The sequence below is a fragment of the Cavia porcellus genome, unplaced genomic scaffold (genome assembly GCF_034190915.1).
Source record: "Cavia porcellus strain 051 isolate PalLab524CR breed Dunkin Hartley unplaced genomic scaffold, mCavPor4.1 scaffold_2, whole genome shotgun sequence".
Lineage (NCBI taxonomy): Eukaryota > Metazoa > Chordata > Mammalia > Rodentia > Caviidae > Cavia > Cavia porcellus.
Genome location: NW_026947485.1, coordinates 129,979,579 through 130,005,620, shown reverse-complemented (window position 1 = coordinate 130,005,620; position 26,042 = coordinate 129,979,579). Strand labels below are relative to the sequence as shown.

At 34.5% G+C, this 26,042-nt stretch overlaps 1 protein-coding gene across 11 annotated transcripts in view; it reads left to right on the top strand.

Moving 5' to 3' along the window:
* The window catches only part of Mctp1 (multiple C2 and transmembrane domain containing 1), a 539,183-nt gene that overhangs the window by 328,447 nt on the left and 184,694 nt on the right, over positions 1–26,042 (top strand). For 4 of the 11 annotated variants that reach the window (XM_063245358.1, XM_063245354.1, XM_003479453.5 and 1 more), the window contains exons 5-8: positions 1,244–1,355; positions 9,739–9,777; positions 17,758–17,817; positions 22,820–22,894. In XM_063245358.1, coding sequence (XP_063101428.1) covers positions 1,244–1,355; positions 9,739–9,777; positions 17,758–17,817; positions 22,820–22,894 — 286 coding nt within the window. The remainder of the gene's footprint in view (positions 1–1,243; positions 1,356–9,738; positions 9,778–17,757; positions 17,818–22,819; positions 22,895–26,042) is intronic. The other 7 variants (XM_063245361.1, XM_063245357.1, XM_063245362.1 and 4 more) reach the window with 5 other exon arrangements.

Genomic DNA, 26,042 nt, shown 5'->3' with positions numbered 1-26,042 from the left:
GTGAGAAATAATTTTAAATGGAAAATAAAAGATCATTAAAAACATTAATAAAGATTAGAAGCATGTGGTATACATTTATCATATTGCATATTTTATGTATTTATCATTAGAGTCCTTCCCCTTAAAACCACATACACACCACATTACTACTTTTTAAAGTCACATTTTTGTATATGACATTTTATTCTAGGTATAAATCAGCAGTCTCGGGGTGTAAAAAATGGATAATAATAGTTTCCATATAAATATTTATGCTATATATAAAACACTAAAATATCTGTTTGAAAGAAAATAATAAGCACTAGTAAACAGCTGTAATTTTCTTAAACCTTTAACACATAACTATTATAAATTATTCCTATTAATTTGTGTATGTGCTCATTACAAAAAAAACCGAATCAAGTGTAGTTGTAACCCTACATGGTGCGTACATATATATTGTCTAAAATTCATTTCTTAAAATAAAAGGAACAAGTCATTACTACCAAATGGTTACTCATAACACATGTACACTATCAATTGAATGTGTATTTTCATTTGTTTTCCAAAAGTTACTGTGCAGCATTGAGTTATTCATAATAACTTCCTCAGAAACTCTTACATAATTCCAAAGGCTGTACTACCCAGCTTTAATTACTGTCTCATCTTTCAGTCCTAAAAGTTAAGTACAGTTGAACAGCCAGAAACATTTGACTTTATGTATCAGAGTCTTTTAATAATTATATATAGTTTTAAAATTGTCTATGAAGTAGAGAAATTTATATTTTATATTTTCTCCTTTTCCCATGGACTTGTTTACAACTACTGTTGCTTAAAAAAAACAAAACAAAACAAAACAAAAAAACCTTTCAGAAAACTAAAAGGATGGTACTGCTCAATGAATGACCCTTGTCAAGTTACTGGGCTCAAATGTATATAAAACAGCTGGTATGCATCTCTGTGGGTTTAGAAATCATAGAAAAAAGACTTGTTTCCCAATCATGTTGTAGCTTCTGGCCTTTTTCAGTAACTTTCTAGAACCCCAGAAAGGATAGCAATTTCTCCAGTGAATTCAAGTTTGTTTAACTGAGTTAGTTTATTGAGTACTTAAAACGTTGGTGATATTTTGATAGCAACAAAATTATACTAGGAGAATAAAGGTGAACAAAAATTGCTTTGCTTCTTCTAACAGTAATTTTAATTAAGAGTATTTTTGGTTTATTTATTCAATGACTGCTGAAAATTGAAATATTTTTTATCGCAGGCCCACAGATGTGACCCTAACTCTGAAAGATCCCCATTATCCTGACCATGACCTTGGAATCATTTTGCTGTCGGTCATCCTTACCCCTAAAGAAGGAGAATCCAGGGATGTGGTAAGTTGCCCCACAGCCTTCTAGAAACTCTTTCTTGCTTTCACATTTTCAAGTAAGTGAGCCTTCTTTGGACCCAGAAGTCATAATAAAGAGAAGCTCCACATGAAATCTGACCTGTTCTCTGTTTCTGTGAGTATCCTGGGTATCGCTCCTCCATGCTTACTGTGTCTTTTCAACTCAAATTTCCTGTCCCATGCTCCAGATCAGAACCTCTTGTTGTAAACAAGGAATGCACTTGTGCTTTTTGTATTATGTTATTTCTCAACTTGAGAGATGTAATATTATAGGGAAATATTAATATTCATTCAGGGAATACATTTATTGGTGAATTGAATATTTGGAATTCTATACTGAGGTATCCAGAAACTATTGTTTTAACTGAATTGTCAGGTGGACCATAACAAAGAAAATGAGATCAAATCATAACAGAGTTTCTGCTTTCTGGTATTTGCTTACTGAATGATAAGTGAGTGTTTTTCGCCCTCTCGATGGGCTTCCATGTTGATATTCCCCATTTTTCAGCACAAGCTGCCTGTATTTCCTTGCACACCATGCTGCTATGAAAAGCTAACAGAGGATACAGAGGAGCCAATTACTACTGCGTTGTTGAAGTGACATGAAAAAATATCAGCTGTGACCTACATTAGTGTGCTTTTCAGTGTACTTCCTGCCACAGTTTACCAGAAATTATTTATTATACCCAGTGCACCTTCATGTAACGCATTTTTGTAGTAGACATAATTTTATGCAAGTTCATATACTCCAGCAATATACATATGGCTGTCTTAAAATAGCACAATTAAAGCTGCAAAGTATTGTCTGCTGAACAAGGAATTATTGACATTTCCTCCAAAATCATAGGTACAAATAGCAGAATTCAGCCTCAAATTTGAAAGAGTTTTTAGCTCACTGAAAAATTCACCCCATCAAGATTTCTTTCCATCCTTTTCAAAAATAAACAATGAGCCCCAAAATTCATATATAGTGTTTCTTAAGTATGAACTAAGCATCTGGAAAGAAATGTTACTTTGCCAAGTCTTGCCAAGTCTTACCAAATCCTACCCACTGTGAAAATATACCATGGTAAAATCAAATGTGTATTACATAGATGGAAGGTTAGATGAAGAAAGGTTTCTACAGAGAGTATTTAGAAATGGAAGCCCATCATTTTAGAATTCACCAATTCAGAAAATATTGGTTCACTCAGCACAAACCAGGAAGTAGATTCTAGCTAGCTAACCCATACATAGGAAGAAGTTATACATATCCATCTGTATCTTTTATTCATATAATCCTGGTATTCACCAAGAACCTACTGTAAGACAGTTTCTTCACTGAGTACTTGACACACAATAGAACTTGGGTCCAGCTGAAATGTCACAACTCAAATAATCACTGAAGAAAATGTAAGATGACAGTCACGTTAAGTGCCACGAGACATATATGTTGCTGAAGGAACAAACTTGGGAGATTTTGTTCTAGACAAGGGGATAGGGACTCTCTAAAGAGGTTAATATGAAGTGTGGATAGATGTTACTAAGACAAAAAGACAAGAAGTATCTCAAGCAGAGAGCACAACATATGCAAAGGCCTTGTGGCTTGAGAAATTATGTTTCATTTCAAAATGAAGGCTCTGGACCTCAAAGAAGGTGGACAGTCATGGTGCATGATGACACTATAATAAAAGGAGATGTCAGACTGCGGAGGGCCCTTTGGCCTGTTAAGATCTGTAGTCTTTTCGCAATGAGCAATGGGGAGTCATTGAAAAGTTTGCAAATAGGAAGTGACAATCATATTTGAAGATATGTCTACCTGCATTGTAAAAAGCAGGTTGAAGGAGTAAAGATGGATGCTTGGAGACCAATTAGGTGGCTATTGCAAAATTCAAGTGAAAGATGATGGTGGTTTGGATTAGAATTATCAGAGGTAGACATGGAAGGAAATTGGCAACATAGCATGGCAGTAGAATATTCCGGTATTTTATTAAGGGATAGTCCTTCATAAATAAAAGCAGCTAAGTGCCTGAGGTCCTGCATATTCCCACATCATCAGAACTTGCAATATTGCTGGAGATTGAAGTGACATAGCAGCTGTGACATTTATTGGACCGGTTTGATGATAGGTAGTCTGCTGACTCTTTGCATTAAAGGATCTTTATTAAATAGGATAGCATCAAATCAAGGACTTGAGGAATCAAGTTGGTAACCAGAGACCTCACAATGAAGCTACTGTGTTACTTTAAATTATGCAGAAATACATGTCAGCACTAGCAAAGTAGTGCTGACAACACAATATGATGTTAACAATCCTTGCAAAAACTCAATTCAATCTCTGTGCCCACTCAAACTTATATTTTAGATACAATATATATCTAATTAGAAGAAAATGATATAGCACTCAAAAACTGATTATCTGTGTGTTTTCAAACATGAATATGGAAGAAAATAGGTGGCTCATATGATAGTTACGTACCAAAAATCTGGTTTTATTTATCTTCTTCTTTTCCTCCTCTTCATCTCTCACCATATCTCTCCAGCCACATACATTTTCAACACCAAGATATTCTCCTAAAATTTTCATGCCATTTTTTTAAAATTTGAATTTCTGTGACTGCCCCAGATTTTCTGGGACAATTCCTTTACTACCAACTAATTTTTGTTGACTGTCTTCCTTTCTTACCATCCCTTTCAGGGGTTTGGGTAGTACTGGATTTGTTCCACGGTGAAAACTGGGAAATGGTATCTTTCCTCCAGCTTCTTGCTAATCCTCCCTGACTTCTTTTTTCTTCCTCAGAGAAGCCAGTTGCTTGCCAGGGCCCCACAGTGACCCTTGGCAGGGAACAGTCTCGAATCTAACCTCCATCACCCTGAGGAGGCAGAGAAAAGGGTGACCACTGTGGCTGTCATGGTTCATCGTGTATGCCAGAGCACAGGTTTGCCTATAGAGAAGCACGATAAAAGACCCACCCTAGGAAATTCTATGAGGATCCAAAATCTTAGCTATTAAGTACTCTAGATTCAAATTTGAGGTTCTAATTGTACATTTTACGTTAAGAAAACTGTCAACAAATACATGTAATTTGCTTCTTGTTTGTCTTCATTTGGCCTAAGTAGAAGTTCTATAGCTATATTTATTTTTTTGACACTGGGAATCAAACATAGGACTCCATGCTTGCCAGACAGGTGCTGTGCCACTGAACTATATCCCTGGCCCATGTGGCTATAATTTTAAATTCTCTAAATCTAGCTATTATGTGTATCAACAGAAGTTATTAGTTCTGCAAACTCTGACTATGAACTATAAGTAAGCATGTATTATTTTAAAAACTAAAAAAGAATACTACTCAAGGTAGGAGAACGTGTGAAATCTTGTCATTTGCTACAATATGGATGGAACTGAAAGACATTATGTGTTGAAAGTAAGCCAGGCACAAAAGACAAATACCACATGGCCTGACTCACATATAGAATTTAAAATGTAGGTTTCATAGAAGTTGCAAGTACAGAGGTGGCTGCCTGAAGGTAGGCAGTGGCCCAGGGAGAGAGCACAGGGAAAGAGTAGACATTAGATATTAGATTTCGGTCCCAAGTACCGGAGTGCTATTGCACAATAGGGGGACTGTAGGCAAGGAAAACATACTGCGTATTTCAAAAGGGGAGAAAGGATGTTCAATGCTTTACTGCCAAAAATGACAAATTTTTGAGGAAATAGATGCACTCACTCTGATTTGAACATCAAATAGTATGTAACACATAGCACCAGCTTGTCTCCCCATAAATATATACAATATTTATCTGTTAATTTTAAAAGAAAAGGAAAAACCCCCATTTCTGGTCTGTTAAACATTGCCCTAGGCTCGCAACTCCCTTCTCTTCTTCCAAATGCTCAGCGCCTTGAGGCCCCCTCTGTGACCTGATGGAAGCTCCTGGGGAGGGATTGTAAGGTTCTCTGACACCAGGCTTCGCTACCTCAGTAACGTCTGTCACAGCCACACAAACTCCCTCCCGTTCACCTTCTCTCAAATCTAAGTTGGCATCAGTGTCATTTGTCCTTCTTTCGGTATGTGTCTGTCCATCTCACCTCCACTCCCACATCCTGACATCTTGGGAGAAGGGCATATTTATGGTATTATAAACTGTGCAGAGATAGTTTATGGGTGCTCCATGGGCAACCCAACTTTATGGATACTCTGAGGATGAAGCTCTCAAAACCCAGTCTGATTTTCTGGATGTAGTACTTGTTGGGTTGTAAACAAATCTCTATGTGAATTTGAAGGGATGCTTTGAAGGACCAGGGGAAGACATTTTAAGGGTTTTTTTTATTACTTCAATATTCAAATCCCCATTAAATGATTTAACTTTCTAAATTCTTAAAATTAATATATTGATGATAATCTGCTTGAAATCATTATATTGTACTTTTCAAGGATTTTTAATGATGACAAATGATAAACACATGACTGTGTTTTCATTATTTTCTAAAATGCCTATTTTTAGCTGAAAATATTTCCCTGAGACACAGTTGAAAATTCTTGGTTAAGAATAATAAGAGACCAAATAAATCTTCAAATCTTCCTATGCCTGAAATACATAAAATACTTGTTCAATGAAAATGGTGTGCTGAACTTCTCTACAAATTATCCAGGAAAAAAATCTTATTTATTTAGAGAATTTCAACCTCAGAATGCATCAAACCAGAAATCAATTACTGAATGCTTTAATATGAGTGACATACAGAGTGGGAACACAAGATGATTTTCGCATTGACCCTCAGACTGCATGGTTACAGTAAGAGTTCTATTCTCTATTAGCTCAGAAGTAATTTAGTCTAGGCTTTTGCAACTGGAGACTGTAGTTCAAAAATTACATTTGTTTTTATGTCAGTGTTTTATGAAACTTTACTAAATACTTTATAAATACTAAAATGCAGAATGGGATAGATGAGTTTCAAGAACTTTTAACAGGTAAACTATCAGATAGAAATAGAAAATTAACATTAAGAAAATGCTATGAAAAATAAGAAGAGATGAGTTGGAAATAAAGAATATTTGGCACTACAAACTGAAGATCTCTCAGATATCGGGAGAGTTTTTATGCATTGTAAAATACTGACAATATATTCCATGAATAATATAGTTGAGACGATCTCTCTTTGTGTGGACTGCCACTTCTGGAAATCAGTAAAACTAAAGAATGAGTTGGAAAAGCTATCAGCCTACTGAATCTACTAAAGCCTTGAAAACATGCAGCATCTAATTACAGCAATTTCAGAAGTTTAATATGTGTAACAGAAAATGTATTTCATAGTTGTTATTAAAATTTCCACTGAGTTCATAATGAGTCTTTTGTAAAAATCCCAGATGCAAGCAGACATATACATTATTTAAGTCTTCAGCATTGTGTGTACAAGAAGCCAAAACATCACAAGGGGAATGCCGATTCATTGCATGGCACAACTGTCATTTCTATTTTGATTGCATGACCCAATTTAAACCTGGCTGTGTAGTCCATACTTGTGTGTCCTATATATGGTATTTGCGTCTGATGGTGTGTTTGAGTTCTTTCTGGCTCTTTTCTAGCAGAGTTCAGTCCACAGCTTTCTTCATTGGAGAATTTGTGAAATAAAAGTGAGTTAATTTGTGTTACACACTCTCTTAAGTAATCTACCACATGCAAATTGCTTGGCTAAGCCTAAACAGAAAAATTAAAGAAACATATGAATTGATCCTAATTCTATACAAAGCGTTTAAAATAGATAGATAGATAGATAGATAGATACATAGATACATAGATATATAGACAGATTAACTTTGGGTTTAATCTTTATATTTTTCAGAATTATTACACAGACAAAATTTGAAGAAACATCCATTTCCAAATTTTGAATATGTAATTATAGTATCTGTTCTGCAATTTTTATGTGTATTAGCAATAAAGTTGCCTAAAAAGTCACTACAACAAAAGAACAAAATAAAAAATGCATTGAAATTTGGAATATTTTAGAAACAGTCACTTCCACAGCTCTGTCATGGACCATATGTTACATTGTTTCTTTTTGTAGCTTCAAGAAAGGCTGAGCGCTAATGAAGAATTTAAATTATATATCATACTATTTGATATAATATTAGTTATGGATACTTTCAAAAATGAATTCATATGTTTCTCAGCTGAAGTTAAGATCATAGAGCAAAAATAAAATCTTACTTTTCTAGAATTTGCTTATCTTTAACATTCCTCAATCTTTCTTCTCTAACACATTACAGACAGCAAAAATAACCACATCAACTAGTTTGTCTGTTAGATTTATTTGCTTTTAAGTTTTCTGCAGTTTACAATCTTATTGAATCTACCTCAAGGAAATACCTAAACAGAAGAAAAGACTTAGGCATGGGATATGAAATGCATCACTTTATCTAGTAAATTTGACTAAAGAGGCAGACATTTAGTCATAAAGTCTGTGGCAATTTTGAGATCACTGGATTTTAGATAGCAAATCAGGAAAACAATCAATTGGCCTCCCCAAACTGTCAAATCATTCATATTTATACTTGCAGAATCACTGACTTTTTACTTGTCTCAGACTGTCAATCAGAAAAATAAACCATGTGGCCTGCTTTTAACTCTGAAATGCAAGAAAAATATCAGCCATATACTGTTTTACAGATAGAAGGTTAATTAAATGCAGTGTTTCTGAGTCAGGAATGTGGCTTTGACCAACAGGTTGTATCTTTGTAAGAGTGTTGTCTCAAAATTCCATCCTTCCTCGTGCTCTAACTGCTTTTTTCATAGCATGGCATTTTTTATAGGATGGGATTTTTTGTAAGATTCTTAGATGCCAGATAATGAGGATCCATGACTGTGAGTTAAGAGGTTTTACTTTTTGATTTAATTTTCCTCACTGATTTGACTCAAAATGTTGTCTTTAGGGATTATGCTTTTTCTACTGAAACTGCTTTCTAAGAAAGTTGAGCATTTATTATTGAACTCCTAACTGGACAGTTTTGTGAATACAGCACACCACTAAAGAATTCGGATTCCAGCTGCCTTTTGATAGTGGTGATAGTGGCAGCCTTGGTGATGATGATGGTGTCTCATCTGACATCAACAGCAACCACGTACTTTATGCCCACCAGCTGTCCATTTCCACAACCTAATGCTGAGATTTCTTGCTGCAAAATGAACTGGATCTTAGTAGCTGGAAAACATAAAATGTCTCAATAACAGTATTGAGACAATGCTTATAGTTTCTTGGTTCCATATTCTTACACTCTTCAGTGTTTTCATTAATATTTCACATGAAACATATGTAGAGAAAACATGCCCCTGTAAAACTACTATCTGCAGAAAAAAAGAATGTTATTGTTATCTTTGAATGTTTATGGTTTTCTTATTTCCTGATGTAGAACCTCCACAGCATCCTATTCTCTCAGTCCAAAACAAAGGTTGTTTTAGTCTTACATTAAAGTATTTTCCTTGTATTTTTGTAAACCATAAGTGAGAGGTTTCTCAAGTGGATCTTCTTCATATCAGTACACTTCCTTGTACAAATATGGCAAGCATTTCCATAAGCTATACTTTCTTCACTTCAAATATTCCCCAGTCAGGACTTCATCTGACTTGAAGGTTATGATAAAACTAAGACAGGGTAAAGAGATGAATCAGAGAGACTAAGAATTTAGTCTCTTGGTATGCACTCAGAATTTTTTTTAACAGTAAAGAGGAGACATTTAAAAACTTTTTTCAGCGTTAATAGTTTACCTGATTCAAGAGACCCATGATCTTAGGCATTCAGCTCCAGAACATCACTTAAAAAGTTTGCCCATAAAAACTCTTCCACAAAGAAAATAGCTTGAAGTGTATTTTTTAAATAAAGATTTAGCAGGAAGATACACCATCACAATGTGAACCACTTGACTCAGTTGAAACCATTTGTAGACCTCGATGGAAGAGATTATCTAGAAGTAGTGGTAATTCTAAGATGCCACCAACGCAACCGATTTTTAGTGTATTTGAATGGAAAATTATTATGTAAAGTCAAAAATCTTCTCAGTTCTCACCACCGGGATGAACAGTCGTGAATTAGGAGACTCAGTGTATATTTCCCATGAAATAATTAAGGTTCTTTCCATTCCATTTAAAAGATATTGTCTCATTTCTTTGTACAAAGAATCCAGCAAATGAACTCTCACTAGAAAGACTGTTTGAATGTTAAAGGTGCTTCTACAGCTATGTGTGTGTGAAAAACAATTCTTGTCCTGTGTCGTTGATGCTGAAATATGTTTGCTGTTTAAACAAATACGTGTTACATTTCCTCTAGAAAACAAGGGACTCCATCTTCTGTCCTAGAGTGAAAAGATAATGAAAATGCTTTATTTCATTTACAGACAATGCTAATGAGGAAGAGTTGGAAAAGATCAAGTAAGGTAATTCTTAGCATGTGATCTTTCAGCTTTTCTTGTCCAGAAGACTACTGAGCGCTTTCCCAAATCCTTCTCATACCTCTTCAAGCAACTTCAGTTTCACCACTATTCAGTTATTTTTTTCTCCATAAACTCTAAGCAAAGCATGCAATGCTTTCTAAATAAATAGAAATCACACTGATCAAGAGCATCAAAATCATCCTTTTGTTAATCGCTGGTCACTTCTTAGCATCATGCTCACCATCTGGTCTATTATGTGTACAACAGGGTCTAGAAAACCACTGTGCCACAGGAATGAAATGATCAGGCTCAGGCAGAGACTTCTCCAGACAGAAAAAAGACCCATAGAATGCACTGGTTTTGATCGCAGAAAACTGAATGTGAGGTTCTCTAAGCACCGATATCCCTCTCTTAGAACTCTGAGCATGCACTGAGAACCGTCTCCCTCAGTGTTTCTGCAGTTCCTGTTACCTAATAAGCCCTGGCTCTTCTTATGCCTTGTAAGACACATAAGATGGAAACGAAGCTTGTAATTTATTCAACCTGGCTATAGATATCAAGATGAAACCAAACTTTTAAGTGCATATGCCTGGAAATATCAAATGAATTTTATTTGTAAATTCATGTTTACTCAAAACCCTACTTAAAATGCCAATATTCCCTTTTAAAAGTGACTCATTTTTTTTTAGACCCTGGATCATGGCAATCTTTTTTTTTTTTCCCATTCTGGTTGAATCATGCTATTACCTAGATTTTTCTTTAACTCTGTCATTTGGAACTTAAATTAAGAAAATACATTAAAATGTTTTTATATTGTGATAATGTATTGGTATGTTTTTTAAAAAAATATTTTTGGCATGCAGTTCCTTTCTAATTCTTGCAGCATTAATGACTAAAAGATAAAGAAAATCAGGGCCCAAAGAACATCTATTCAGGAAAATTGCTGGGCATTTCTGAGTTCATATTCACTATGTTTTACTAAACAAAAAGTTTCAAGATTTTTTAAAAGTTTTACTTTTCATATGTGTATTACTCTTTTTGTTTGTAATCATATCTTACAATTAGTGCTATAAGTCTGTGTATTTTTAAATGCATGCCATTGACTTTCATCATTCTGTACCAATGTGATGATGTATTTGTATGGAAAGCAACAATCTATTAATAAAATAGTGATAACTGCTCTCCAGATAAACTTAACAAGTTATGTTAGAACAGAAAATGTTATGGCATTTAGTATTAAATTAGTGTGAATTATCTTTTTTATTATAGTATTAAATAAGAAAAATATTTTTAAAATACCTATAATTTAAATTTAATCTTAATAATAACCTAAGTAAAAATAAATCCACATAATTTCATTGAATCTGCAAAAAACGTTAAATGAATAATAAAAACCCATTTTCTACTAATAGTAACAATTCATTTACACATTGAGATTGGTGTATTTTCAAGCTTGCCACTGAAGATACAAAATGCCTTTAATTCAGCATTTACTTGCATTTTTGGCAGGTTATACTTAGTACATGTGTTCACATTACTTTTGTGCTTTAGTCAAAGTGATTTCAATTTGACAAAATTCAGTGTGAATATTGAGTCCTAAGTGAATAAAACCAATTCATTCATCAGATTTTTTTCTATAAGAGCATAATGAGCACCTACTAATTTATTCAAAGTTTCACTGTGCCCTAAAACATTTGCCACATTCATTCATTCATATTAGTGTTACAAGAGCACAGTATTAAGCTAAAGTTCAGTATTCTTCACACACACACACACACACACACACACACACACACACACACACACACCACCACCACCACCACCACCACCACCACCACCACCACCACCACCACCAAGTGGAATCCTTTCGTCCAGTGAATTGCGTTCACTGGCAATCTATGGCATCAGTGACTAGACAGTGTAGTTAGTCACAGACATCTTACTGTGCTATTCTTTTGGGGAAATGCATCCCTTTCCTAATTATTTCAGCCTTTCCCATGTGATTCTTCTTGTTAAGGATTTTTCCACAATCAATTTTGACCAGGCTATATTTGCTTTACGTATAGGTATAGATATTTATATGACACAACTTTATTCAAAGTCAGAGGTAAATTTTTCATGTAAACATGAATCATTTTGTTCTTGACATCTTGATTTACGAGAATGAAGTCTTTGTGTTTTTATACCAGGGTCTAGAATATGGAAGATGAACATAAAATCTTAGTAGAAAGGACCAAGATGTTGCCAGGAAAGATGTGGTTAGGGTCTTTACATAACAAAGTTTTTGTTCTTTGACTTGGTTTCTTTTATAAGTAGTGGAAGTACTGAGGGAGAAATCTAAGTTGGCATTATTTTTTTAAAATATATGTCTCCCTTGTTTGTATACATGGTGAATCAGCTCATGAAATTTCCCATTACTCAAATATCCACCTGTAGTTTTCTTCATCTTGACTGGCAACTGAGATTTCTTTTCATGTTTTAGTAACTATACTACCAATCATAAATTCTTCCAATGTAAGTCTTATTATTTATGACACAGAATAGGGACTGTATTTACTAGGGAAATCAAGAGACTACCCTGGTTAATGACAGCAAAATCATATTGTTCTGTAGGACCACAACTTATATATCATGTATGTTGAGTACATATGGAATATGTATTGCATATAATGTGTATTATCTCTGAAGAGGAAGAATGTGTAAAATAATACTGTATTTGAATAGTATGCATGCAGGAAATAGTTATAAATTCCACAGTGTCTCTTCTTCTGAGGTTTGTAACATTTAAAACACTTTTTCTGGTTTTCCTCAAGTATGCTTTCCATCGTGCACACTTAGAAATCTGCCCCACACTTGGTTGTAATGGAAGAATATTAGTTTGAAAAGAAAGGAATTAATGTCTCCTTAAACTTGGGCAACTTGATAATTACCCTGGTCAGAGTTACAAAATGCGTTTTGGCAAAAAATCGGTAGTTCTTTGAGTTATTGCAATATTTTATTCTTCAGAGGAAGCTTATTATTGGTAATTTATTCTAAAGTTAAATTATGCATCAAGCAAGTTTTAAAGACCCAAAAGGGGAGATTTATATGTATTTTGTGAGGTCAAACCAAAAATGGGAAAAATGTCAAAAAGGTAGGAAAAAACCCGAACTGACTCCATCAGATAATACATAGCTTTGATTTTATACACCATTGTGTTGGTCTGTGTTTTGGCCTAGAAAAAAAAAATGTCAGTAGGTTGGGATGAGATAACAATAAATTTGTATGTCTTCAATATGTTATCTCATCTATATGGCATATACTGACATGATAATATGAATATATGCATATTGCAATTCATACTCTTGACAATAATAGCTAAAAATTGTTTTGTTTAAGAAAAGTTCACCCTTTGAATAATATAATATAGAGTTCTGTGATGATGTCTCATTACCATATCTCCTGTTAGTTAATGGCTTAGGCCTTTTTTTGTAGTAATACATCTTTTTATAAAGATTTTATTATAATCACTTAACATAATTTTAATGAACTATAAAACACTTTATCCATTGGTTGTATGGAGCAATTTTTAATAAGACTTTTGGCAGAGATACTGTTAAGTTAAGCCAGAGAACACTCAGCTCTAAGTCTACAGGGCATAGTTAAACCTGACACCTTGGATGACACCTTAAAAAATGCATCAGTGGAAACTTGTAAGTGCTATAATTTAAGTAGAGGGAGAGAAACAGATTAGCACATTTTAAGTGTCTCACACGGTCAGTCGATATGATAAAAAAGATCTTAACAATTATCAAGTCCTTTTATGAAGACTTTAATTTCTGATAAACTGGTGACTTTTCAAAAGCTGCCCAAATGAAAATTTTATTAGTAATCGACTTTTTTAACTGTAAGTTACCAAAATGGTTTTTCTTGATTTGTTGTTTCTAATGATTATAGGCATGTCCTTGAAAAAGTGATATGCTTACATATTTTTGAAGGAAACAAAATTTTGTTTAAAAATTTTTACCCTGGCATTACTTTTCTACCAAATCTGGGTTATCTGGAAATACTGTAAAGTCATGCTCATAATTAGAACTTCTGAAATTCCAAAATGCAACAATGAACAAAGGTTGAACAAGAATGTGTGGTTCTATTATAAAGAAGTGTACTTGACTCTAGTTAACCAAACTATTAAAATGGGTAGAAAGTTTATTTAAGAGAGGCATTATTATCATGCTAGTGAATATTTGATTATCCCACAAAGTATATGGGGCCATAATTAAATTTTACATTAAGATCATTTTTTCTTACTGTTTTGACACTATTTCCCCACAGGCATTAAATTACATCTTTTACATGTTGTAAGTTCATAACTACAGGGATTTGCTACAACAATAGCATAACATTTACTTGATCACACCTCTTGTTGCATTTTTTAAATGTTGTGGGTCCTTCGGGGGGGGGCAAGTCTAGATAAGCTGATGGAAAATGAGAGGACAAAATGGAATCGGACACATAGGACAGATTCCACAGCTGCAGTGTTCAAGTCTGTGATGTTTATCGTGTGATCCTTGATTAGTCATCAGGTCTGCAGTGTGTGTTTGTTACCAAGGAAGCAAACCAGTTTCCCAAGATCTTGCCTGAGCTGATCATAGAGGGAGAACTAATGTACCTGGGCTAGTTCCTACATTTACATGGCCTTTTAATTTGAAAGATAAGTGATCAATAGGTAGACTCTGCCTATCAATAGAATACAAATAGGAGGAGACTTACTAGTTTTAATGTACTTCAAATGTTCACAATGTCAGCTATTCATAATTTGTGAGGACTTTGTTACCAAAACCCTGGTTGATGTAGTTATGGATAGACATGGTCAATATCTTAAATCATTGTTATTGGGTAAGGTGGAAACACCAAGAACCATGGCTTTGATGAAAAATGATTGCAGTCTGACCAGCAAAATTATATGAATGATTTAGGTGTGTACTTCATCACCTTTTGAGTGTACCGAATGGCACTGATAAAAGGAAACTGTGCTCTATGAAAGTGTGCTAATGTGATCAGGAATACCATCTGGCCTGACTCTTTTTTGAACTTTTAAGAGTTGTACATAGAGTCTGCTAAAAATATATATACACACACTTCAGCAGTTCCCCTTACTAATAAATGTCAGGAAGCTAATGGCTACCATTCTGAGCACCTCTTGTAACTGTAGAGGCTGAAGGTAATTTGTATTAACTTCATAATATCTCAGTAAATTTAGTATTAAAACATTTATGCAAGTTTTTTTCTTGAAGTGTGTGCATTTTTGGTGGACTTTGTATTATGCTTCAAGCCCTATACATATGGCTAGTTTTAAAATATCATTTTTTATAAAAGTTTAGTGACTAACACTTATTCTCCCTGATAACAAGTTGTAAGAAATGTCTGTGGTTTATTCTATGTACAGCTGAAAAATATGATAATATTTGTTTGTTAGGAAAAAAGCTCCCATCTTTTTTAGTTGTATTGCTTGAGGAAAACATTATTATCTGCTAGATTTTTAAATTTAAAAATATGATGAATTTTTAGGTAGATTCTTTGTCTTTGAGGGCAGATTTTCTTAAAATCTGTTATATTCCTGGGGGCAAAATAAATATAAGACTCAGCCATTAGATCGTAGTATTTAAAAAATTAGAAACCTTAATAGAAACAATTTAACAATTTATTAGTCAGAGTAATCTTAACATTAAATTGAGATCTTTATATTTTTATTTTGTTTTCTCTTGATGTCACCTTGTTATTTTAGCACTTTAAAAGTGATTCTTTCCCTCAGTTATCAGTCTCTTGCTTTGATGGAAACTGAAGTGTAACCAAATATACACAGTTATGATTTACACCAAGTCTTCTCTGGAAGCCATGATGATTTTGGCTCCTTTTCTTGCTTTCCACGTTAAAATCCCTCTTTTGTTTAGGATTCATTATCTTAATAACATGTGTATCAGTATCGTTATTCTGCTTCTGTTGTTACTAGCATTAGAAACTGAAAGGAAAGCTTTGGTGTGCGGTGAAGTTCATTCCTCTGCAGAACATTAACAAATAGCACCAGAGCACAGAAGAAAGTTTCTCTCATTTAAAATAAAAATCTAAATGTGCATGAGAATGTGGGTTGTAAAATGAAATATAAATTTTACTTAGTGCCTGACAGAAGTAATTAAACAAGGCACGAAAATAACACCCTCAGAACTTCAGTGGATCTAAAAGAGGCTAATATTTTTATCCTTCAAATTTTCATAAAGAAGACTGAGTCCTAAATCTTGACTGTTATCATTCTCACCCCATCACCCAACTTCTGGAACCTTTTATCTCTTTGCATATGAGACACACAGTCAGGTTCAATCCATTCTGCTTTTATCTGGGGAAAATTGGGAGGTAAAAAGTTGATATAGCCTTGATACTAGTGACCTTAGGCCACCTGGAATCAAATGAATTAATACTATTTTTAAATATTTGCTCTATCATGTGTCTGGAGCTAAAACTTCCATTTCCATTACACTTGCCTTAATATACTTTATATTAAGATAAAACTTCCTCAGGTGTGTAGTTTGTGCTAATGGCTCAAGTTATAGAAATTCTTTGTATTAGAAGACTAAGCACTAACTTTTTCAATATGACATTTAAAAATGTTTTATCATATGTTGCTAAACGATATGATGGTTCTTTCAGTTAAAAATAGAATGCAGTCATTCTGGATTTGTGCTCCTTAAAATGTATCAGTTATTTTTAAGGCTTGTTGTTGTTTACAGTCTGATGTGACAGTTTGTCCTGTGCGTCAGATGAAAATCATAGGTGTAGATGTACATGAATCATGACTTGGTAGTGATGATAAAATACTGTCTGAAATGCAAGTCTTTTCCCAAAAACCTTTGACATAAGTAACCTACCTGACCAAACCCTAAGCAAATAACTTACAAAAATGTAAGTTGGTTTCATGAAGAAGTAGATTTCAAAAGCACAGGTATATTGTATAGAAAATCTCTGAGTTATTTTGAGGTATAAATTATTCAAATTGCTGACTAGTTCACTATTATCTTTTGATATGGTTTTTGGATCACGTTTGGAGTGTATCTATGTGCGTAGCTCCATGTTACCCTAAGTGATTTACAGTCAATCAACAGGTTGCTCATAAGTGAGGTGCTACAGGGCCACTAAGATCCTAGATGCACACAAAATAGTAACATAGTCAAAGTAGCCATAGGACAACCTTACAATATGAAAGTATGAAAGACTGATATGATCCCTTCACCATCATCAGTTTCTCATCACTTTATCATGACTCAAGTCCAACACAGCATGTTATTTATTATACTGTTTAAAAATCATTAATTCTCAAAGTTGAATTGGTTTAAATTTATAAAGGTCTAAAGATTAAGTAATAAAATATGTGATTTGAATGCGCTGCTCTGTGTTTAACCCAGTAGCCATTGTTCTCAAAATACATTTCTTTTAATGTTACATAATTTAAAAGAATAAAATAAAATAAATTTCCTTAAATTAATGAGGTCATGTATATTATATCATGAAATTTAAAAAAAATGTTACTGAAATTGAACCAGATAGATCTGAAGCCCTATAGTTCACATTATTGTTTTTCTAAAGGAATAGATAATATCTGTTTCATTTCAAACTTTTTAAAATAAGCTTAGCTTTACCTCTTTTAATGAAACATCAGACTCCAAAATATATTAATAAACACTTCAGAGTAAAGAGGTAAGTGAATTCTCTACAACGTGCATAAATAATTCTCTCTAAACTTCGTTATCACTGATGTCATAGAGGAATGAATCAAAAACCTTCAGTATTTACAAGGGAAGAAAACTTGAGTTTCTAAATATCTAAAGTAACTTTAAAACGTGTCTTTTTTTGTTTTTAACTTGCTTTGATTTTATTTGTTTTGGTTTTGAATACCAATGAAGAATTATCAAAAACATCTTGATATTCAGCTAAATATGTGTTTGTTTTTAGGAACTCTCAGAGAATGAAGTGGTTGGATCTTATTTCTCTGTGAAGTCTTTCTTTTGGAGGGTAATGTCTAAATCCTTTATATCAATTTTCTTGATTTGGGGTTCTGAATCATAAATTTGAAATTTAAATGTGAAATATGAAATTCACTTTTTAAGATAGATTCCAAGGTAAGTGTCTTCTTTGGCTTCTTTATTAAGCCATCCAGGCAACTGACTATTTTGTTTCTTCATTTGAAAACATTAAGAATTTCACATTCCTAAGAACATCACTTGAAGTCAGTTCCCTGTGGAACCAAACCTTGGTGACTTTCTAGTGCCGTGAAGGCTCTTTCTTCCACTCTTGGAAGTGGGATTATTTTCTGTTGCCTTCTGTTCAAGAAAAACGTACTGTTATAAGAGTGGTCTTACAAAACATATATACTAGATCTGTACTTAATATTCAGCGCTCTTCCTTTGAAACAAAATGATTTCTGCCAGATATAAATGAAGAAAAAAATCAGAATTCCATGGAATTTGTTTCAAAGCATTGCAATTTAATTTACTCTTCAGTAAGTTAAGTCTTATGAGCCCTCTCATCCATTTTTTTCTCCACTGCAATTCTGAGCTACACAGAGCTTAATTCATTACTAATTCATTTAATACTTTTTAAACTATCCCCTCTTCTTTGAAAATTCACACATGGCATATGGATATGTTGCAATAGATATTGTGACGTAACTGCTTACATCTGAAACTCTTCCATTTTCCTTCCATGACTCTCAAACTGCTTATAATGAAAAACTACTTTGCTCTTTTAGGATTTTAAGATGTTCACACTCTAGATAGAGTCACACACTGACCAACCAACAAGTAAAAGCCACATCTACTCACCACCTCCTGCTCCAACACAGTTTCCACAGCCTTTGATTGTTGGACCTTGTTTTGCTCTCTATGGCCTCTTAGCTTCCTTTCAGTCTAATCTCTGCCCTGAAGACTGCCTTCACTGAAGTTATTCTCCATCTTTGCTAAAATGATCACGGCTCCTTTTACATGTTCATGCATTGTAGTGAACACAGGTTAACTGCTTTTGAATTCTTCCAAGACTTTAAATTAAAGATAGAAACAAAAAACATTTAATAGTTCTCTTAACACCAGCAAATATGGGGGACATTTTCTTGAGAGCAGAAGTTGGGAGTGTTCTGTGTTCTTTGTTCTACAGGCAGCAAACAGGCAAACTGGTCCCCATGAGTGAAGACTTGTACCCGGCCCATCTCTACATTACTGCTTTTTGCAAGAGTTTCTATTTCCGAGGCTCTTTCAACACTTTCTACGTTGCTGTTTCAAAATTAGACTTTTACCTCTCAGAGCTTTCTATGTAGTTGTATTCATCCTTTAATATTCTTTAATAATCTTTCTTCAAGCTCTTGAGCTATTTGAGTTTAAAATAAGAAACATACAATAATAAAATATAAAAGATAGCTTTTTTTTTTACCCAAAGCATAGAATAAATATTTTCTCAGACACAACAGATGAGTGACAAATAATTTTACCAGTGAGGGAATTAAGGCTCTGGGAAATGAGATTGTAGCCCTCAAGGACCCAGATGACATGATCAGGGCTAATATTTCTTTCCCGAATGCCAGAAAAATAAATAATTTGAACAATTTACAGCAGTAGGGTTCCTCTTTAAACTGATGAATACAAATGCCCTATATGAATAGACCTGCTTCTCTTTGAGGAATTGCAGCCTTTGCTGTCTCAATTACAAAATGAGAAAATCGGTGGCCAAGCTGACTTAGGATGATTGTCATCTCATACGTTCACATTCAAAGGTCACTCGGATAGTCCACTCCATCACTCTCCACTCAAGTAATATTGCTATCCCAGTGAGCTTTTAGCAAAAATGTATATGAAAGAGCTTTCTCATGGACATTTCCAGATATGCCAAAATCTGAATAGTGCAGATAAAATCTTCCATGAAGAGTTTACTTGAATTTTGGGAGTTAAACAGGCTGCTATTTAAAAGAAATTGTTAACAGCTTAATTTATAAAGATCAATACATGTGTTTAAGAGGTAGCACCTAAGTTATATGAAGTAAAACTAAACCCTAGTGAGAACATGCTAAACACTTGCTACATCTTAATTATCTTTAGAGACAAATAGTAGAAAGAAAATACTAAAGCGATACAGGGATATTCTACTTTTCAAAAAGCATAACTTGTAATTTGTTAAAACATCATAATTTAGAACACAAAACACTGAAGAGACAATATGGCAATTACCATGTTTCTGATGACAGTAAAAAATTTTGAAAAAATTAGATTACTAATTAATTCAGAATTTCAGTCTAGACTTTTGACTTTCCATTAAAAGATGTTTACTTAAAGCATTTCTTTCAAGTATTTAGCATTTCTTTCAAGTATTTAGATTTTTTCCGAGTTATATCCATTGAGCAGACATCTAAGCTCTGAACGAAGCGTCTTAAAGAACATTGTAGTAAATTAAAGAGTAATTTTAATATTTTAAATGGAAAAGGGTGTTGCATGCCCTATTACTACATATAAATACAGAAAAAAAATTTTAACAGGCAAAGAGAATATGATGAAAATGCAGAACAATGAGGAGCTACATTAGAGCACATCTAACAGTAGAGTCAAGGCGATGTGTGTTTGGAGAAAGATTGCAAACTAAGGAGAAAAGTTGCTAGTTCAGTGCCACAGTACTCACATCCTGAACTACTCAAATATATATGACCAACCCCCTGGAGATATTCAGATAGCTGCATTTTTAGGTATGAACACAATTCTCAAGATATTTGTAAACTGTAATTATAAATTTTCTAAGAAAGAATGAATGAAGGTCTTTGTAAATAAGACTAAGAACTACTGTTCCTTCCTTGCATCATTGGTAGAAATTTGTACATTATTTTAGCAATCTAATACAGTTACAATATATTACTGATTTCCTCTTAGGATATACATACAGTACACTGAAAAACACATTAGAAGCTTAAGAACTTTTGTTTGGCCACAATTAAAGTTAGAGAGTAGAGCTCAAATGCCTGAAGTAAACATAGCTTCCTGGCACCACAAATTGTATTAAGGAACAATCACAATACAAAAGAAAATTTCGGATTAAAAACCAAGAGAATTTCTGTAAGGATTACAGTGCCAGTGAATGATCTTCTGAGAAAAAGAGGATTGAAGCGCTATTTTTAGAGGAAACACTTCACAGAAGGCTGCACAAGGCAGTGGCAGGCAATTCTGCTGTCAGCGGAGAGAGGACTGCAGAACAAATCTACTGGTTGGACTTCATCATCCAGATGCAATTCACTGGAATAAACTCTCCAGGAAAAGGCAAAGATATAAGAGGCCTGGGCCTGGGATTGAGTTTGTAATTGTTCCGCACTCTAGTTTTTGCAGTACAAAACAGTCATTCCGGGCTGTCATTATCTCTTCTTTGTAGAGGCTCACGGATCATTTGATTAAATAAAACCATGTGCCAGCTCTGGACTGAGCATAGAGAAAAGAGTGCCACACATGACTCACTGTGAACACACAAGCAATGGCTTTCACTCTGGTTTCACAGTGCCTGGGTCTCATTTGGAAGGATTAGGTTTTACACAGGTAATAAAATTCAGGATAACAAAAGCCAGTGATTAGTTGTACAGATCAGGAAGAGGATTGGTGCAGTAACTGTGTTCCCCTAATCACATATTAAGCCTACATAGTTTTTTTATTGATTTATTTTAAAACCAGGATCTTAGACTAATAGGATATGTCCTATTAGTGGTCCAGTTTTCCAAAGAATTGAACTGGTAAAATTTGTTAACTACAGTGGGGACATAAAAGTCTTCTCAATCTGTGTGCAAGATTCTATACTTTAGCCTTTTTGATAACTTACTGTAGTGTATAGTTAATTCAAGTGTGCTTTACTGAACGACATATACCAGGATTATTAATTACCTCTAACTCCTGATTAAGCTTTCTCAACAATCCATGACCAGGATGTTTCATCTAAGTGAAAGGCAAAGCAATTTGAAAAAACTGCACCAATTAATTCCTTTGTTTTATCATAAACTTCATAGACTCTGTCCAGAACATGACATACAAGTGCAGAAAATCATGGATTAACTATCAAGAATTATGGATTTAAACCTCAGCCTTGCCCATCTCCAGGCATTTAGCTTTGAGTGGGATATTTATTTTTCTCGATGCCTCCATTTCTTTACCTTAAAAAAAGAGAAATGTTCCATGAAAAATACTGGAATGTGAAAACTACAGGATACAATAGCTGCTCAATAATACTTCTTTCTGTGTGAGTCAGCCTTTCTTTTAGACTGCCCTAACCCAGTCCTTTTCACTGATGTTATTAAAATTAAAACCTTTCATGTCTTCATAATACTATTGCTCAGAAACGTTCTCTAGCAATCTGTAAACCTTTAGTACAAACCTTTCACCTTCACCATGATATTGCTCTGCAAAGTTTCTGTCCAGCTATGTCTTTCTCAATCTATCTTGCTTCTCTTTGTTTTAATAGGGAAGAAATCTTTGTGTTGCTTTTTTATATCTAAGACAGTAAAAAAGAAATATTACCTAGGACAAAACTTTTACATTACTTTGGAGATATGCCTTTAATCAAGTCAGATGATTTACGTGTGGGATGCAAGGTTAGCACAGTCATAGTTATTGCTGGTCTCTGAAACACTTATTCTTCTGGGCCTTATCACTCATTTGACATTGGAAAACATTTTCAAAACATTTTGCAGTATCAGATTCAGGAATATTGTTCATTCTGTGATTTGTGTTTTCTCTTGCTGTTTGTACGCTCTGATACATTTACTAACAAAACCTGAAACCACTTACCCAAGCTCCACCACCCTATAAACTCTGGGCTCTGTCATCTTGAAGTGTGTGATGTTTATCTTCATTATACTACAAGCCATTTTCTTTAAATCAGTGGAGACACAAATGCATGTTTTTTCAAAAACTATTGAAAAGTAATTCTGAATGCTGATCAAAACAAGGGGTGGAAAGTAGAACAAAGCTTTCTCGTGTAGCTCTGATCCTTCATTTCCATCCAGACATGCAACAGGCCTGCCCTTCCTGCCCTGGGCTTCTGCAGAGCAGAGCTTCAGAGTCATTGCCAGGACACGCAAGTAAGTTCACCTGTTCAGTTTATCTGTCTTTGTGGAGCTTGCATGGGCTGTAAATTCTGAGGGATGACTTAAAGCACCCTCTATACTAACCTCTTTAATAATATGAAGCAAACTCATAATATTGACTTCTTTCTCAAGAAATAATACAAATACACTAATATTCTATCTCAAAGCACCAACCAACTACTTCTAAAGTCTTACTAGAGATTTTATTGATTAACTGATTCAGGCTTTGAAATTTATGTTGCTCCCTGGTAATTTGCCATTCTGTATTAATTCTAAACTTGGAGAATGTTCCTTGGGAGTACAAATCTCAAACTTTGGTGCACATAAGAATCATGTGCCAGTCACACAAATGTTGAAATAGAAGCATGACACTACTCTGCAAGATCTAGGAAGGATCAGTTCATAAATTTCAACAAATTGCTAAAATTCAAGAACTCTTTCTTATGTGCATTTGTACCTTTGCTTTGAAGCTGTTAGATTTTCTGTTTTATTCTTCCCTCTTTTTTCTTCATCCTTCAATAACATTTTCTAATTCAACAAGGACTTGGCTAGGAGCATTATTTTAGATAAAAAAGTACCAGTTGTAATAAGCTATCTTTATTCAGTAATACCCTAGCCTTGTTCACTGTTCTTTGCCCTTTAGGTGCTCAACAAGTGGTTTTCATTTGATTAACTATTAATACTTCAATAAATAGGTATTAGTAATATGCATTCTATGAGAAAAATATTAATAAAAGAAAGTAATGTTTTTCATAATTATTCCAATTGGCTCCTACTTCTCTTTTTAAATTCTCTAAATATCCAGAATAACTTGCTTTCATGATCATTAAATTTAAAAGCAGCATAAATAACTTACATGCCAGAGAGATGAAAATGTTTACAATTATATTAACAGCAGATGACAGGACACAGAGAGGGCCAGTGTCCATGAAAGCCAGGGCTATGCATCAGAATCTCCTGGAAGGCTGATTAAACCAGTGGGCAGGCTCTGCTCTCAGAGATTCTGATGCCATTCTGCTGACAAGGAGCCAGAGAACCCGAGTTTCTGGCAAGTTCCCAGATGGCACTGACACACGTGCTCTGTGGACCACACATTGGCAAGACCAGCCTGCAGAGGAAGGGAGTGTTTTACATAGAGCATGGCAACAAAGAAGGTTCCTTGGAGAGCATCAAAGTTAGTGGTTTGCAAGTTTTGGGGTTTTTTTTGAAGCTGTGCAGTTCTACTCATTGCCATCTCTTCAGTGAGCTCCCAGAACCCTGGTTTTCAAAAATAGGTAAAATGATATACGGCAGCTCTCTTTGACAAGCTAGGTCTTCAGTGTTCATAGAAAGTATGCGTTCCCATGCTGCCTCCCTCGCTCTGCCTCCATATTCACTTACAGAAAAGTGTTCTGAGTACATCTGGGACCAGAGAAGATTAAAAAACAGTAAGAAACCCTGAAACCCAATGGAAAAACAATAAGAAATTTATTGAAAAGCTATCAGAAAATCAAGTCCCACAGAGGGAGAGACATGCCCAAGTCACAGGGGACTCCTAGACAGATGTGAGTACAGTCACCCTTCAGCACGTGGCAGCTGGTGTGATTGGCTCCAACCCCTCCTGCCCCATGGATACCGAAATCTGCAGGTGCTCAAGTCCCTCACATTAAACGATGTGATATTTGCATGTTACTTACTCACATACCCTCTGTTTTCATCTCTGAATTACTCATAATACTAATGCAATGGAAATGCTATGTGAGTAGTTGTGATCCTGTATTGCTGAGCCAATAATAACAAGGGTGGGGAAGTCTGTTTATGTTCAGTATAGATGCAATTAACTTTTCCCAAAGCATTTGCAATTCGTGGTTGGTTGAATTCTCTTAGGGATATGGAGAATTGACTATTTTAAATGTCTACCTTTTTCTACTAGGAGCAGCCTAACTTTATATCTTCCACCTTTATCTTTGAATTTTATCCAGCTTTCTGTTTTTCATGCTTTAACTAAATATCTGTTGAATGGCTATGCATTTACTCACAATTCTGTAATTATTTAATAGTCAACAGCTGAGTTACAAAATTTCTTTTATAAATGTACTGTTTTGAACAAAAATTATAGAAGTAGAAAAACTCATGTTAAGACTATTTGATTGGTATATTCTTAGAATCGCTCTTCCTTCTTTGTAGCCATTTTGGAAGTTACCTTAATGTCTACCTTTATCATTTTATGAAGAAATACTCCCCTTCCTCTTCCTCTTTTGTTTTGCATGTTGTTTGTGAAATATCCTTCAAGATTATAGAAAGAGATTCCTTAACAATTAATGGCAGAAAGCAAAGCTGCCATTAAATTCCTTTTATTTTTAGGGAAGCATGAAAGATCCCATGGAAAGCATTTTTTTTCCCACTCTTCCTTGTGTATTCTCACGTTGAGGGCAAAGGGCAAGTAGCAGTTTCAGACACATTACTATTAAAGAAACCGACAGCATTTTTGAAGATGCTGTACAACCTACATTACACTTAACTATCACTTGTGTGTCATGTATGACTTCTTCTAGAAAGTATCTGGAAGATGACAGTTATACACATTCTTCAGTAAGCTGCTTACATTGAAATCTCTGTTTATATGAACAGTCTTTGCTAAGATAATCATTTCTTCTTGCCACAGTACCGTACATTTTTCCCGTTCCTACATTAGTACTCAGATTCTTAAATAAACGTTTCAGTTCCAAAGTTCAGAATCTGATTCTCCAGACTCTTCTTTGAAAGAGCGAGCAGCAAAAGTGGGTCAAATCAGTAAATTAATCAATCACTAACATCTGTGGCTGTATTATATAATTCTAAGTAGCATGAGCTCTTAGAACAGAAACAGAAAGATACCATTAACCATCAGTTGTTACAACAATTCTAAATATTTTAATCTTAGAACCCCTTTGTTCAAACAAGACTCTCTGTAGAAACCCAGGCATGTATATATGTCAAGGAGGAGCAGAGAGGAGTTCCGGGGAGCTGGTGGGTGCTTCATGAACCCACTGTGGCCCTTCGGATCACTTCCTGTGAGGCTCACTGAGCGAGGAGTGTGTCGATACCAAGAAAACAGAGCCAGCAACAATGTTAAAAATTTTCTCTGCAGAGTGGTAGGGGAATGTGCAATGTGATTTAGAAA